A 15,321-nucleotide genomic window follows, 5' to 3' on the forward strand; every position below is an offset into this window, starting at 1 on the left:
TTAAAAAAAACAAAAACCCATGGTAAGCCCAAAAAGTGTACTAAAACCTGAATTAAAACTGAAATGCAGAAAACCGTGGTAAAAAAAAAAACCAGCGCTAAGTTTGAAAAATGCTTCAGTGTTCCCTATTGGTTTCTAGAAATAGCTTAGGCAGACCTGTGGTGTGATTGCTGGTACACAGATGTCCATCAGTTTTCTTGGACCTCCTTTCAGGGAAATAAAAGACAGATTTTCCTAGGGCCATTTTGTCAGTGCTAAGTGGTGTTTGGTGAGCTCTGGACTAGAAATTGGAGGTTTTTTAGTGTTGGAGTTGGTGGTGGTAGTTCAATTGTAATTGCTGATTAGTGTCTTTGTGCTGCTTGATTTTGCCTTGCTGATTCCCATCTTTTTGTCTTTTGTTTGTGTTCTTGACTGAATCTTTAGAGTGCATCTGATTGTTGGTCTGTGATTGCCTGTTTTTTTGTCAATTTGTGCGTTAGGTTCCTGAAAGAGTGGAGTGGGTGTTTGTGGCTAGGGAGGAAATGGAGCATGGCAGAAGGGGTGTGAGTGGGGGAGTAGATGAGTGTGCCAGTTGGGTAAGTGGTGACAGAGGATAGGAGAAGTGTGGTGCGTGGGTTGGTGGAGTGTAGCCAAGGAGGGGAAATGGTGCAGGAGGAGAATGTTATACCTGTGGAGAAGAGAAAGGGCAGACAAGGAAGGGAGCAAGGACTAGTTGGGGAGAGAGGGCGCCGGTGGGTGGGCAGCTACAGGGGGAAGAAAAGAAAGTGGGTGGAGGTCTCAGAGCAAGGAGTGGGAGTAGTGCTCAGGGAGGTAGGGACCTACACCAGTAATCCAGTAGTGATAATCAGGTGAAAACTAGCAGTCAACATCTGGAGGAGAATTGGCGTTAACATGATATGCACTTCACAGAGAAAGAGAAGGACCTTCTGGTGCAGCAGATCTGTGAGAAGCATAGTGTGCTGTACGGTGAGAAGATACCCTCGAAGATCAAGAGGAAGATCTGGAAAGGCATCGCCTGTCAGCGATGACCAGGATAATGGATCAGCTGAACATTGTTGGTGGGATACTAGGGAGGCTGTCAAGGCCAAGCTGGCATCGATTGAGAGGTCCAAGTGCCGAATGGGCAGAGGCTAATGATGTGATGTACATCTGATGCCGGTGGAGGAGCTGATCTAGGGAACTCCAACTGGATTCAGTTGCCGGTGTCCATACTATTACCGATATGGATGTTGTGCCTGTTGTGGCAGGAGTAGGTGAGTATGGCAGGGAATATATCTCTGGTGGGAAGAGGGCTGATAGGGGTTAGTAGGGTGTAATAGTTTATTGATACTCGACACTGATATGTTTTTTTCACATTTTTTTTCCAGGTCCTCATCAGCCGATGAAGACCGAAGGCACTGCAGAAAAGAGGCCTGCTACAGTGGGCACTGCAGAATAGTATCTGCCAGCATTTCAGGGGATACAGCCCCAGGATCCACCTCCTGTGGAAAAGCAGCACAACCCGACAGTCAGCAACTGGCAAGTGAGACACTGGCACCTGATACTCAAGAAGACAGTCAGATAGTCTAACTCCACTTCATGTGGCCAGACATATCCATGACAGAGAAATCCATGATGTACCAGCTGCACCTGGCACCAATGCGGGTGGTGGTTCTCCAGGCATCACTGTGGGCGGGGTGGGACTCCAGATCATAGCATTAACCCATCAAGAAGACCAGCTTGAGGCAAAACTGATTGCAGTCAATGTGTTGTTGCATTGGGTTAGAGCTTCATCTGATGACATGAGTGCTTAACTAGTCTATGTGGGATATGAACAGGACACTTAACCGTACGATTGAGCTCATGTTCCCCCAGGAAGCAAGCTCATCTCTAACTCTGAAACCATGGAATGCAGCAGTCCCCCAAGCAGAGCTAGAGATGGGAACCATGGATGGAGGCCATATCCACGAGGAAAGTACCGTTTATTATTCCATACACTGCCCCAACCCCCAATGTATCCAAAACCTTCTTCTTTACATCAGGTTTTGAGCCATGTATTAAAGTTTCCTATACGACCTGACCTTTCCTTTCCCTTTCTGTGATCAGGTAACACTTCTGAAAAGGCAACAGACTGTGTCATGTGCCCAAGTTGCTTCTCCAGATTCTGGAAATCTGTCTTTACTTCTTGTAAGCTGTTTCTAGCAAGGGCTTTGGTCCCCAGATGGATGAGAACATCTGTCTTATTTTCTTCCTTAATAGTATTGACAATCAGGTTTGTATTTCTGCCAGCTGAGGATCGTGGAAAGCATTTTACTATTGTGAATCCCTCAAACTGAGACCCCAAGTTATTGCCTCTGATGATAGTCTCCCAGCAGAAGGAGCTTTCTGTTTGGGTGTTTAGTAGCATTTTGTGGTTTCTGTTGAACTCTGTAAGAACTGTTTCCCAGCAGAGGGAGCATTCTGCTTCAGTGCTTGATGGAATTATGTGGTTTGTGTCTTCATTTAAAGATATCACTTCAGCTTCCATTTTTGGAGCATCTTCATTTTCCAGTGCAAAAAAAGTGTTTTGTGTGGGTATCATTTGGGAGGTTGAGTGTCTCCTTGCAGCAGTTCTTTTTTTTTTTTTTTTCAGTTAAGAATTTTTATTGAAGGTCAGAAAATACATAACATATTTAAGAATTCCACGTGTAGAACACATCAACTGACATTCGATTTTTCCTTGTAGCAATTCTTATCCACACTCTTTCTACCACCACCACATCCTTTCCCTCCTTCAGCATTCTTCTCCCTCCATGCTCCCTGATTCTAGTACTCTCTTTGTTCCTCCCCAGAGCTGCATTTCATTTCATTTATTTCATTTTATTAAACATGCGTAGCCCAAGGTAGCTAACAAAAGTACATAATAAAAATACAAAAAGGAAAACAAATCTACAAAGAATGCCAAGTTATTCAGTTTCAGGAGGGAGATTTTAGGCCAGTCCTGAATTTTTGACAACCCCATGAAGATGCATTAGGATAGGTGTTATCAACCCTGTCCTCGAGACATATCTAGGTAGTCATTTTCAGGATATCCATTGTATGCAGATCTATCTCATGCATATTTGTTGTGGATATCCTGAAAACCTGACTGGCTAGGTGTGTCCTGAGGCCTGGGTTGAGAACACCTGCAGTAGGGGACATGCAGTACTGATTTCAGTGAATAGAATCAGGGATACAAATGCCACACTGCATTTGGATGTAAGTTCAAAATCAGGACTGGCCAAAAAGCCTCCTTCTTGTAACTGGCTAACTTAGCAGCTCCTTTTGTTCTCTCACTGTGGCCTCAGCTGAGTCCCAAGTCCTGGAATCACAGTTGCAGGCTGAACTGTGTGTGTTGCAGCCTCTCTCCAATTTCTCCACACATGCTGCCTACAGCAGGTGTGTGCTCCAGACTCACCCCTCTTCTCCTGTTCCTTGTGGGCTTACTGAAGGGGAGCAATAAACAGAGAGGCCCAGAGCTTTTTAGTATTTTCCCAAAGACTTACAATTGATACAAATTCCTTGAGTCTTTTCGTGTAATCTTGCATGAACAACTTCAAAAAGAAATTGAAGACATGGTTGTTCAACCAAGCTTACCCAGATTAAAAAGTCACCAATCCGTTCCAATGTAGACCACAATACGTCTACTCCCTATTTCTCATATTGAGGAACTATGTTTTTACTCCATCTCCTCCCCATGAGGTACCTTGTTGTTGTTTACCCTATCTTTCTTAGCTGCCTATCATTACCCCCTCTCCCAGTTTCTGACTTCCCTGTTAAAATGTAATTTCCAAACTTAACCCGTTTACTGTGAACCGACATGATGTCCACGACGAATGCCGGTATATAAAAATGTTTAAATAAATAATCAAGAGAATTTGCAAGTGTGTATATCCCTTTTCAACATACCTCACCCAGTCATCGTGGCCACAGTTCTTGGCTAAGACCCATGTACCACAATACTGAATGTGGCCACTAGGTGCCACTATTGCATGAAAGCTTGGATTCTGTCTTACCCCCCAGAGGCTGTGAGCATTGCTTCTGCAGCATACCCAGTGCCAGCCAACAGGGGACGTGGAAGACCTGACCCAGGAATTGAACCCAAATCCTCTGTATGGTAGTGCAGAGCATTGCCTCTGAGCCACCAGGCCATTCTCTATATTAGATTTCTAAATAAAAGGTAAGTGCAGGGAAATCTTGAATTGTTGGCCTGCATCCCAGGTCACTCTCTGTCTTGTTCCAGGAATATCTTCAGAACATATTTGCCAGTGACTCCCATTTAAATCTAGGAAGTAGCATTTATGGCAGTTTCACTGAATGATATTGATATATTCATAGAAACATAGAAACATAGAAATGACGGCAGAAGAAGACCAAACGGCCCATCCAGTCTGCCCAGCAAGCTTCACACATTTTTATAACATCATTAGCATTAGAAAAATGTTGCTACTTTATTACAGTTTCTAGCAAAGGAATATGGATTTCTCAGATAAAAATGACTTCACTGTAACTTAATTCAAATTTTCACAAAGGGCTCACTTTGATATTTTTGGCTCTGAATCCAGATATTTGAGACAGAAAAAAATATTCATCAGAGTTTGAGAAAAGAAATTTGGATCATGTAGGAGGACGGGTAACATAGCTCTTCTGCTAACAAACTCCACTTTGTCATGGACCTGATCCTAAAACTGATTTACCCCAATACATATGTGACTTTTATTGAACAACCAGGATTGCTTAAACCTGAATATATGTATTTATTTATTTGTAAAAAAAAAATGTATTTACTCTTGCCCCAGGTGAGAATAATTCTGGTTTATGGTCAAAGAAAAATTGTGCAAGTAGCTTTTGCAAAAAAGTGATTTTAGAACTTCTGCAAATGTTTGGTAGACTTTCTGCACCTTTTTACTTTTGTGCAAAAATAAAATCTTATGAGGTCGATGTTCAAAAGCCATTTAGATGGATAACTGAAAAATTATCCACCTAAATGGAAAATATGGAATATTTAGAGAGCTACCTGGCTAAATTCTAGAATTTAGCTGGATATCGGGGGTTTTCCTTGGGTGGGTGGGAGGCATTTTGGGAAGGAGCGGAGTTAGCTGCATAGATTAACCGGCTAACTCGGATTTAGTGTTAGCCAGTTAATTTATGCGGCTAACTCTGGTTGTACTGCTGATCTGTCCTAAAGTTAGCCAGCTAAACATATTCAACTAACTTTAAGATAACTGGGTATATTTAGCGGTGTGACTGCACCACTGAATATACCTTGCTAGTTAACTGGATACATTTATCTGGCTAACTAGCTGAGCTGCTCAGTGGCTAAATATTGCTCCCCAATGAGGTAGATTTTAAAAGCCTTGCACGTGCAAAAATGGCCACATATGCGTGTAAGTGGGCTGCATGGGAGCTACATGAATTTTAAATAGCCGGGAAGAAAGTGCGTACCTCAATGTATGTGCGCCCAGAAAAGGGGCAGGGCATTCCAGAGGTGGGGCCAGCATTGATGTGCATAACTCCAAATTTTATTCAGCTGGCATGTGTATGTTACATAATGTTGAAGTGATATGATCAAATTTATTGCATCCTATGTGCTGACTAGCTCTTTCACTTCAATATAAATTAATGATTAACCTGATTTTATGTTTAGATATACTAGCTGATTGTTTTATAGGACATTTTCTTGTTTTCCCATATGCCCTACAGATTAACTCAAGAAATTCAGCAAAATAGGAATGCAATCTAGGTAAGGAAGGTACTGTTCCATCGGCAGAGGCCTGAAAAGGCTACACATCTCCCTCCACCTTCTACAGTGGCAGTGGGAGGGTACTCCTTTGGACCCATATCTCTAACACCTTTGCCTTTTGCTGAAGTAGTAATGGTGGTGAGGATTGTTAAGAGGACAGGATATGCAAAAAGTGAATTGTGACTAGGTAGCACTTAAAGCAGTGAGAATATTAAAGAACTTTCATCACAAGCACATGTCTGGAATGACTTCAGTACACATAGCTCTATCCCTTCTACTTAGACATCAGTATGATCTAGAAATATTTACTTTGTTATACACGAAGGGGTGGATTTTCAAAAGATTTCCACACATAAAATCAGCATATACATGTGTAAGGAGCATGCACATGCCTATATATTATTTTGGAAAGATTGTGAATATGTACTTGTAGTTCTGCGTGTAAATGTTAATAGGGTAAAAAGGCAATTCTGAGGTGTTCTGGGTGGGATTTGGAAGTATGTGCTGTGGAAAAACAAGTGGGTACACAGGGGCACACATGCACACACCGGTAGACACATATACATAGGCACAGGCAGAGACACACACAAGCGCACAAACACACAGACAAGCACACAGGCAGAGATATACACACAAGCAGACATGCACAGGCACCCAAACACGCACACAAAGGCACCCACCACATAGACACATGTCCCTACAATCACACACAGGCTGTTATAGATCAGACTACCTTAGCAATGCTGGGCACTTTTTGCTAGTTATTTATATAATGCATGTCTCCATGTATATAACTCAGGGTTGTTATGCTTACATTATAATTACTGTGTGTAACATATATGCACACAATTTTATAAAATGCGTAAAGTATGCATTTTCCTGTATTAGAAATATATGTGCAAATGATCAGTGTACACGGTATTTTAACTGTGTGGCTCCTGCCACACACTCTATAAAATACCAGCATAAATCTCCACAGTCCCACTTGGGTGCACATTCTGTGATTTATTCAGACTATTGGAAACTGAGCTGTGTAAAAACACAAGGGCAACATTGATATTGTTAGAAATATTTAAGCGCCTATACAGTAAAATGGGTTGCGCGGGCCTAACCCTTCGTCTAACGCTTCGCAGACGCGGCTTGCATTTGCAAGCAATTTAAATAGAGTATCGAGCGGTATATGAGCAGGACTGTGCGTGCGGGGAACGAGGGTGCGCCCGGCACTGCCGCACTCTTTCTAACGCGGCCTTGCTGTATCGACCTGACAGAGGGGGAGAATCTTCCTTGTTTTCCTTTTTCTTTTTTTTTTGTTTGTCTTTCAGGGGAGTTGGACTCACTGCTGCTGCTACTGCCTCACCCTAGGTAAGCCATTTTCAAACTTTTCTCCTGAGGTTTTTCCCAGGCAAGCGACCTGGGGTGGGGCAGGAGTGGCTGCGGTTTTTCCCTCTCCCCTCCCCCATTTTCCTTAGTTGTCTTCCTTTAGAGTTTATTTCTGTTTTTTTGTTTGTTTAGTTTGTTTCTTTTATTCTGTAGGGTTGGTTTTTGTTCCTTTGTTTCTGTAATTTTGTTGATTTAATTGTTTTGCTTGTGCTGTTGTTTGTTCCTTTGTGGTTGTGTGTATCTGTCTCTTTTAGTGTTTGTTTGGTTATAGTTTGGTTCCTTGTTTAGTTTTTTTCCCCCATTTTTTGTTTGAAATCCCCTTCCCCCACAGGGCAGTAACACCGTGTACCGTGCCTGCTAGGCCTGTGCACAGCCTTTTTCTGAAAGGTTCCTGGTCTCCTGAGCGTGTTCCCCCCTCCCCTCGTCCAAATCCCCGCTCCCTCCACTGCTTAGGTCCACTCCATCCCCTGCTTTTCCCCCTTTTCCCTTCCCATCCTTTATTGTTTTGGTTTTCTGGCACGCTGAAATCCAGGAAGTCTGAGGGTCCTAGAAAGGACTCACCAATTGTGACATTCAAGGCCCCTGCATCAAGGGGAGACCCCTTCCCTGGTCCTCTGCGGCGGCGCCCACGACAACTAGGTACCACTCTTAAAGTTGTCATGCCCCGGAAAGGTCCAGCCAGATGGAGGAAGAAGGACTCCAGGGCCTAACCCAAGCTCTGGAAGAAAAAGGAGCCAGACAGACTGACCAAAGAGCCCTGTCAGGAGTTGGGACCAGAGAGCCCAGGGGAGGGGACCTCTAGAACATTCCAGCGACCCGCCGAAGTCAGCATCGCTCCAATGGTACAGCGGGTGCAGTGGGCCCCACTACTATGGGCAGACTGGGGTGGAGGGAGCTCTCTCCATCCCATACCCGAGCGAGACATCCATCATGGAGGATCTCCCTCCCTTGAAGGCAGTTCCTGGAGATTTGGATGAACCCAGGGGAAAACTTAAGGCTGCTCCTGCGAAAAGCCACGAGTGATCCCCAGGGTGAACGAACCAAGAGTGTCATCTGCAAGAGCGTTAAGGAAGGTTCCATGGATGGACCCCCTCCTGCCAACATCGACAAGAACCCTCTGAGCAGCCCCCAGAGAGAGGCTACTGCAGGAGTTCCTGCCCTTAATACGTCACCGAAGATCCACACTCCAGTGAATAATACTGAGACTGAGGGTGGGCCCATCCCTCCCATCTCCATTTCCCATGGCGACAGCAACCAGAACGTCAAGGGTTCCGAACATTAGAACATAAGAAAATGCCATACTGGGTCAGACCAAGGGTCCATTAAGCCCAGCATCCTGTTTCCAACAGTGGCCAATCCAGGCCATAAGAACCTGGCAAGTACCCAAAAACTAAGTCTATTCCATGTTACCATTGCTAATGGCAGTGGCTATTCTCTAAGTGAACTTAATAGCAGGTAATGGACTTCTCCTCCAAGAACTTATCCAATCCTTTTATAAACACAGCTATACTAACTGCACTAACCACATCCTCTGGCAACAAATTCCAGAGTTTAATTGTGCGTTGAGTAAAAAAGAACTTTCTCCGATTAGTTTTAAATGTGCCCCATGCTAACTTCATGGAGTGCCCCCTAGTCTTTCTACTATCCGAAAGCGTAAATAACTGATTCACATCTACCCGTTCTAGACCTCTCATGATTTTAAACATCTCTATCATATCCCCCCTCAGCCGTCTCTTCTCCAAGCTGAAAAGTCCTAACCTCTTTAGTCTTTCCTCAAAGGGGAGCTGTTCCATTCCCCTTATCATTTTGGTAGCCCTTCTCTGTACCTTCTCCATCGCAATTATAACTTTTTTGAGATGCGGCGACCAGAATTGTACACAGTATTCAAGGTGCGGTCTTACCATGGAGCGATACAGAGGCATTATGATATTTTCCGTTTTATTCACCATTCCCTTTCTAATAATTCCCAACATTCTGTTTGCTTTTTTGACTGCCGCAGCACACTGAACCGACGATTTCAATTTGTTATCCACTACTACGCCTAGATCTCTTTCTTGGGTTGTAGCACCTAATATGGAACCCAACATTGTGTAACTATAGCATGGGTTATTTTTCCCTATATGCATCACCTTGTACTTATCCACATTAAATTTCATCTGCCATTTGGATGCCCAATTTTCCAGTCTCACAAGCTCATCCTGCAATTTATCACAATCTGCTTGTGATTTAACTACTCTGAACAATTTTGTGTCATCTGCAAATTTGATTATCTCACTCGTCGTATTTCTTTCCAGATCATTTATAAATATATTGAAAAGTAAGGGTCCCAATACAGATCCCTGAGGCACTCCACTGTCCACTCCCTTCCACTGAGAAAATTGTCCATTTAATCCTACTCTCTGTTTCCTGTCTTTTAGCCAGTTTGCAATCCACGAAAGGACATCGCCACCTATCCCATGACTTTTTACTTTTCCTAGAAGCCTCTCATGAGGAACTTTGTCAAACGCCTTCTGAAAATCCAAGTGTACTACATCTACCGGTTCACCTTTATCCACATGTTTATTAACTCCTTCAAAAAAGTGAAGCAGATTTGTGAGGCAAGACTTGCCTTGGGTAAAGCCATGCTGACTTATGACTTATGTTCTTATGATATCAATGTTATATATATATGTTAAAGGATCTCTACACGCCCCCCCAAACAAAGTCATACACCGATCAACTATCAGAGAACGGGCATTCTGAACAGCGGGCCCTTCAATCTGGAACGCCATACCCCCGGACCTCCGGCAAGAAACTTGTCTCCTAACTTTTAAACAAAAACTTAAGACATGGTTGTTCGGTCAAGCCTTCCCCTATCCCTAAACTAGCATCTCGTTTGCATAATCTACCTAGCACTTCTTACGCAAAACCCAGACAAGCCTTACTTTTGCATAAACATGACTTAGATTAGAGAGAGGCCACTCTAGCCTCCCTAAATACATTTTCAGTATTTAGTAGTTAGTACCTAGCTCCCCTTCTTCTTTTCCATTCCCAGTTCCATTCCCTTGTTTTATTGTAACTTTTTCTTCATCTGATTATGGTTTAATGTTTTTGTTTTTTGTAAGATCTCTGTTCTCTGTAAACCGAGTTGATTTGATTTGCATCAAGAAAATCGGTATATAAAAGCTCCAAATAAATAAATAAATAAACCATAGTCTGCTCTTCCTAATCTTTTACATTGTGTAGTCTGTACTATTGGAACTACACAGCGGTGGATAAGAAACATGGGAGTAATTGTTTGGCAGTTAAGGACCAGAAAATTAGGTGCTGGGTACCATGGCATTAAGCTTCACAGAATCTCAGTTGAAATCCAAGATTTCTAGCACTTTGGTTAAGACCTAGGAATATTAAACCTCTTAAGGGAAACTTAATTTGTGTTCAGATTTTATGACTTTATACATACAAGTTTGTCCATGCATGTTTTAAATTGAACCATCTTGTAAATCAGACATATTATAAACTAACCCAGCCACCTTTGTTTAAACATTTTGGTGCTCAACTTAATTTTGTCAAAAGCAATAGACAGCCATGGATGTTATATAGATTGTGTTACGTTTGTCACTGGTGTGCCTATTAAATAGGCATGGTTGAAAATACCTAGAAGTATGTGTTGCAACAGAGGAGCTCAACACAGAATTGAATGGTAGTGGATGGGGTTAATGCCTTGTAGTATGCAATAGAGGGGATATGACAGCAAATATAAGTATACAATTTAGTCAAAATGAACTGTTCAGGATTTCAGTTTATAATATATAAAGGCCAATCAGATGGCATATATAGCAGTTGTAGATGCGGGGAGGTTACACATGTTCCATAGTAGCATTGTTAAGAAAAAAAAACAAAAAACTAACTAGAATGCAGTTTTAAGGGGTCAGTTCACCCAAATAGACTAGAAAGGACATGAAGGTGAACATTTGTCAGGAAAGTCAGGTGGAGCCCAGGGTGGGAGAAAGAAAAAGGATAAGACCAGACGGGAGGTACCGAGCCCGACTACACCACCCAAAGCTGCCCTTTCATACACAGCCATTGCGGCTGGACCCCCCAACCCTTCCCACCGGACATAACAGGGACAGGTAACCCCCCCATCACATGTCATCATGGGGGGGGGCGTTGTGGCCTGAGCCGCAAGCATGCGGCAAGATGCTGGCCACGGATGACATCCGTGACTACGCGTTAGCAGCAGCCAAGGTCGAAGGAGCGAGAACGACCACTATGCAAGCAGAGAAAGCAGCAGAGCAGTGATTTATTTCTGCTCCTTAGCTGCTGTTCACAAAGCCCTTATCACCGGGATCATCGTTGAGGATATTTTTCATTCTCTAGAGCCCCGGACGCCCAAGGGGTGCGAATTGTTCTATCTAATGTACTGCTTTTTCTGATGGAAGCTGGGCTGAGGCAACAGCTCAGCTCTCTAGGGAAAGTGAAGCCTTCCATCTCCGTCCTTCCCCTAGGGTTTAAATCGAAGGTAATAAGGCACGTGGAGTCCCACTGATGGCAGGCTTGGATAGCGCTCCCCAGGGAGAAAGAAGGCGTTGAGGAATGTTCCCTGTGTGGGATGGGGGGCCGCTCCTATAAAATCTATTACAGTACGTTGGAGGACCGGTGCTACCTTTGTAAGGAGGTAGGACATGTGCGGAAAGAGTGTCCTCGGCGGCGAGGACAACCCCCGTAAGGGCACGAGGTCACCCCCAAAGCCGGTCCTCCCAGAGCCGCAGAGCTCACGAGCGGCACCCCGGACGCCAGGGCCCCCTCACCCCTGGGAGAGCCATCCATTCCACCTGTTCCACGTGCTGAGCCTCAGAAGAGGACAAAAAGAGTTGTTGTGCCTCAGTAGGCCTCGAGGGATTCCATCCCCCCATCAGAGGCGAAGGGCTTTCAGTCTGAACCATCTGCTCTAGGAATGATGACTAGGAAAAACATCATCGGAAGGGAGAGGAAGACTAGGCCACCCCCTGCTCGCAGAGTGGGCACTTCTCCCCCCTCTCATAGCAGCGAGTTGGAGGCAGCCGGGCCTCCGCCCAAGAAGGGAAGTGGGGTTCCTATTCTACAAAAGGGAGCTCTGGTTGGTGACAGCTCTGGCTTGGTTCCATCCTGTCCAATTGGCCCCTCCAGAGATTCTTCAACAGGGAGGAATGGGAAGACCTCATCAGGCCAAGAAATGGATGAGGAGAACAGAAATAGACAGAAGGCACTCAGCAGTCTACCTGAACATGAGGGTGCCACACCTACACAGGACCCCTCCCCACCTAACAGTAGGAAGAGGGGGCTCCTGGGCCAAGGGTCAGACCACAAAATTGCTACAGATGGGTCGGTTTGGTCCCTAGCTGCTGAGGTCCACCCAGCCCTAAGAGGAAAGCCCCACCGCCTATACCTGGACTCCCTGATATGGATGCTTCTGGAGCACCTATCCACAGCTGGGACACTGACAGCTTCTTGGAACTGGTCTGTGGTGGTCCATTGGAGTCCCCCTTCCCGTTTACTGGTGCCCTGGACCTCCCTCTGTACAGCCCGCTCCCTGGCGATGACTCCGACGATTTGAAGGCCGGAACATCTGGCCCTCCCATCCCACTGCAGGAGGTGAATCCGTCTGTTAGTGACGTGATAGTGGGGAGGGGAAGGCCTCCGGAGTCCGAGCCAGGGACTGACAGGAACACAGAGATCTCCAACACTCCGACTGTGCATAGGCAGGCAGAGGAGGGCACAAGTGGAAGAGCAGAGCCCCCTTCCGAGTGTTCAGAAGCCCCCGGTACAATTCAGGAGCTTGTGGGCAGAGGAGGATATGGGCACTCCTTCACAGAGTGTGCCTCTTTCTGCTGGGCCGATGTTTCTTACCCCAGGCTCCAGGGGGAGGTCCAATTCCCTAAACAAGGAGGTAGGGAATGAGGGTCAATCCTCTAAGGGAGGGCCTACTAATTCCGCAGAGTCCCTTGGCCTCTCGGGACCCCTCATTCCCTCAGCTGAGCCAACCCTCCTCCTGTCATCTATGAAGGTGTTCGGCCAGCCTGACGAGCTGGAGAAAAAGGACCGACATGGACAGGCGACCCCTTGTAAGTTGCCACCCCATGTGACCATCTGCATTGCTGACAGAGAATGGCTTTGACATTTGGCACTTTGAATGTCAACGGCTGCAGGAGGGGTCTCCGGAGGCACTGGGTGCTCTCCTTTCTCAAGGCGGGGGGTACTCTGTGTCCTTCCTACAGGAGACCCTTTCCACACCCAGAGACTGAGGCAGCTTGGCTCCTGGGGTGGTGCGACAGGGTGGAGCACAACCACTCCGTCCGGCGATCCAGTGGGGTGGCCATCCTGCTAGCGGAATCCCTGCAGGCCAAGGTGCTGGATGTCAAACCTGTTATGCCTGGTCGCTTGCTTCACCTCCGGGCCCGGATCAAGGGCTGCACGATTAACCTGGTTAACGTGTATGCCCCAAACGCCAGACCCGAACGTGAAGATTTTTTTCGCCAGATGTCAGCCTATTTGGACGCCGACGAGGAGGTCATGCTCGGGGGTGAATTTAATTGTACCCTCGAGCGTGGCGACTGTACAGGGGGCGAATGGCACCCCGCCTCATCAGTCATCCTGATGGAGGTGGTCCGTCGCCTGTCCCTGGCTGACGTCTGGCGCAAACATCACCCCGGGGCAACTGATGGCCACACCTTTATCAGTGTGCAGCTCGGACAGGTGTCTCACTCTCGGATTGACCGTTTTTATTTCTCCTTCGGGTTGATGTCATGAGACCTTTCTAGTGTCCATGAGGTGCGGCCTTCACGGACCACCATGCAGTGCCCGTGAAGGTGAGGTTCGACTCCGAGCTTTGTGCCACCTGTTGGCACTTCAACAACTCGCTTTTAGAGGAGAAACGAATCATGATGGCGGTCCGAGAGTTTTGGGGAGACTGACGCACGAGCTCGAGTCGGACTTCCCCTCACTCGCCTTTTGGAGGGAAGTGGGGAAGATCCACCTCGGGCTTCTCTGCCGGCAATATGCCAGAGATGTTAACAGGAAACGGCGTCTCCAGACGGAGCGGCTAAAGGGGGAGCTGCTCATTTTCGAGGCGGAGCTCTTTGACGCCGAGCACCAGCTGTAGGCAGAGTATGAGGAGAAGAAGCGCACCCTTCAGGACCTCGAAGAGCAGCGAGGCCGAGGGACATTTGTACGCTCGCAAGTCCAGTTCCTCCGTGAAATGGACTGCAGCTTGCGCATCTTCTATACACTTGAGAAGAGGAGGGGGAAGAAGGGGTGGATGACGTGTTTGCTCTCCGCCGACAGAACCCCCTTCACGGAGCCGGAAAGGATCAGGGCGAGGGCACGGGACTTTTACTCTGCCCTCTTCTTTCCGGACCATGGCGATCCCAATGCCTGTAGGGACTTGTGGGATGGGCTTCCCGCGCTCAGTCAGCGCGACATAGAGAGGCTGGATGAGCCCTTCACTCTGGCCAACCTCTCTGCCGCACTAGGTCAGATGCCCAACAATAAAACACCGGGCATTGACGGACTGAGCGTTGAGTTCTTCGCCCATTTTTTTGATCTCCTAGGATCTGACCTGCAGGTCCTAGAGAAAGCTTGGGAGACTGGTGCCCTTCCTCTTTCCAGCCACCGCGCGGTGTTGACCCTCTTGCCCAAGAACGGCGACCTGTGCGATATTCGGAATTGGCGTCCAGTCTCCCTGCTCTGCACAGAGTATAAGATCGTAGCCAAAGTGATGTTGCAGTGGCTGGGGTCTGTGCTAGCAGGTGTGATTCACCCCGATCAGTCCTACACCGTCCTGGGCCGGACCATCTTTGACAACATCGTTTTGGTCCGGGACCTTCTTCATTTTTGCCGTAGGGCCGGTCTGTTGGTAGGCTTTTTGTCCCTTGATCAGGAAAAGGCCTTCAACAGGGTGGATCACATGTATCTCATGGGAACCCTCCAGGCATTCGGATTCGGCCCCGGTTTCATGGGTCTTCTCCCTGTCCTGTATCCTTCTGCAGAGTCCCTTGTTAAGGTAAACTGGTCCTTGACGGCGCCTCTGGCATTCAGTTGAGGAGTACGTCAGGGTTGCCCGCTCTTCGGGCACCTCTACGCGCTGACCATTGAGCCGTTTCTATGTCTTCTGTGCAGGCGGCTCATTGGCTTAGCGCTACGGGCGCTGGAGTTGCGGATCACCCTGTCGGCATATGCGGATG

The 15,321-nt window shown here is 46.6% G+C and overlaps 1 protein-coding gene across 6 annotated transcripts in view; it reads left to right on the plus strand.

The window, feature by feature from the left end:
• C5H11orf97 (chromosome 5 C11orf97 homolog) overlaps positions 1-15,321 on the plus strand; it is a 135,123-nt gene that overhangs the window by 83,393 nt on the left and 36,409 nt on the right. For 2 of the 6 annotated variants that reach the window (XR_003856857.1, XM_029602360.1), the window contains exon 5: positions 5,701-5,740. The exons of the other annotated variants lie outside the window; for them this stretch is intronic. Coding sequence is in view for 1 of the 2 variants with exons in the window: in XM_029602360.1 (XP_029458220.1) it covers positions 5,701-5,705 (5 nt within the window). In the remaining variant the exon portion in view is untranslated. The remainder of the gene's footprint in view (positions 1-5,700; positions 5,741-15,321) is intronic. 6 annotated transcript variants of the gene reach the window in all.

This window comes from Rhinatrema bivittatum, chromosome 5, assembly GCF_901001135.1.
Source record: "Rhinatrema bivittatum chromosome 5, aRhiBiv1.1, whole genome shotgun sequence".
NCBI classification, from domain to species: domain Eukaryota; kingdom Metazoa; phylum Chordata; class Amphibia; order Gymnophiona; family Rhinatrematidae; genus Rhinatrema; species Rhinatrema bivittatum.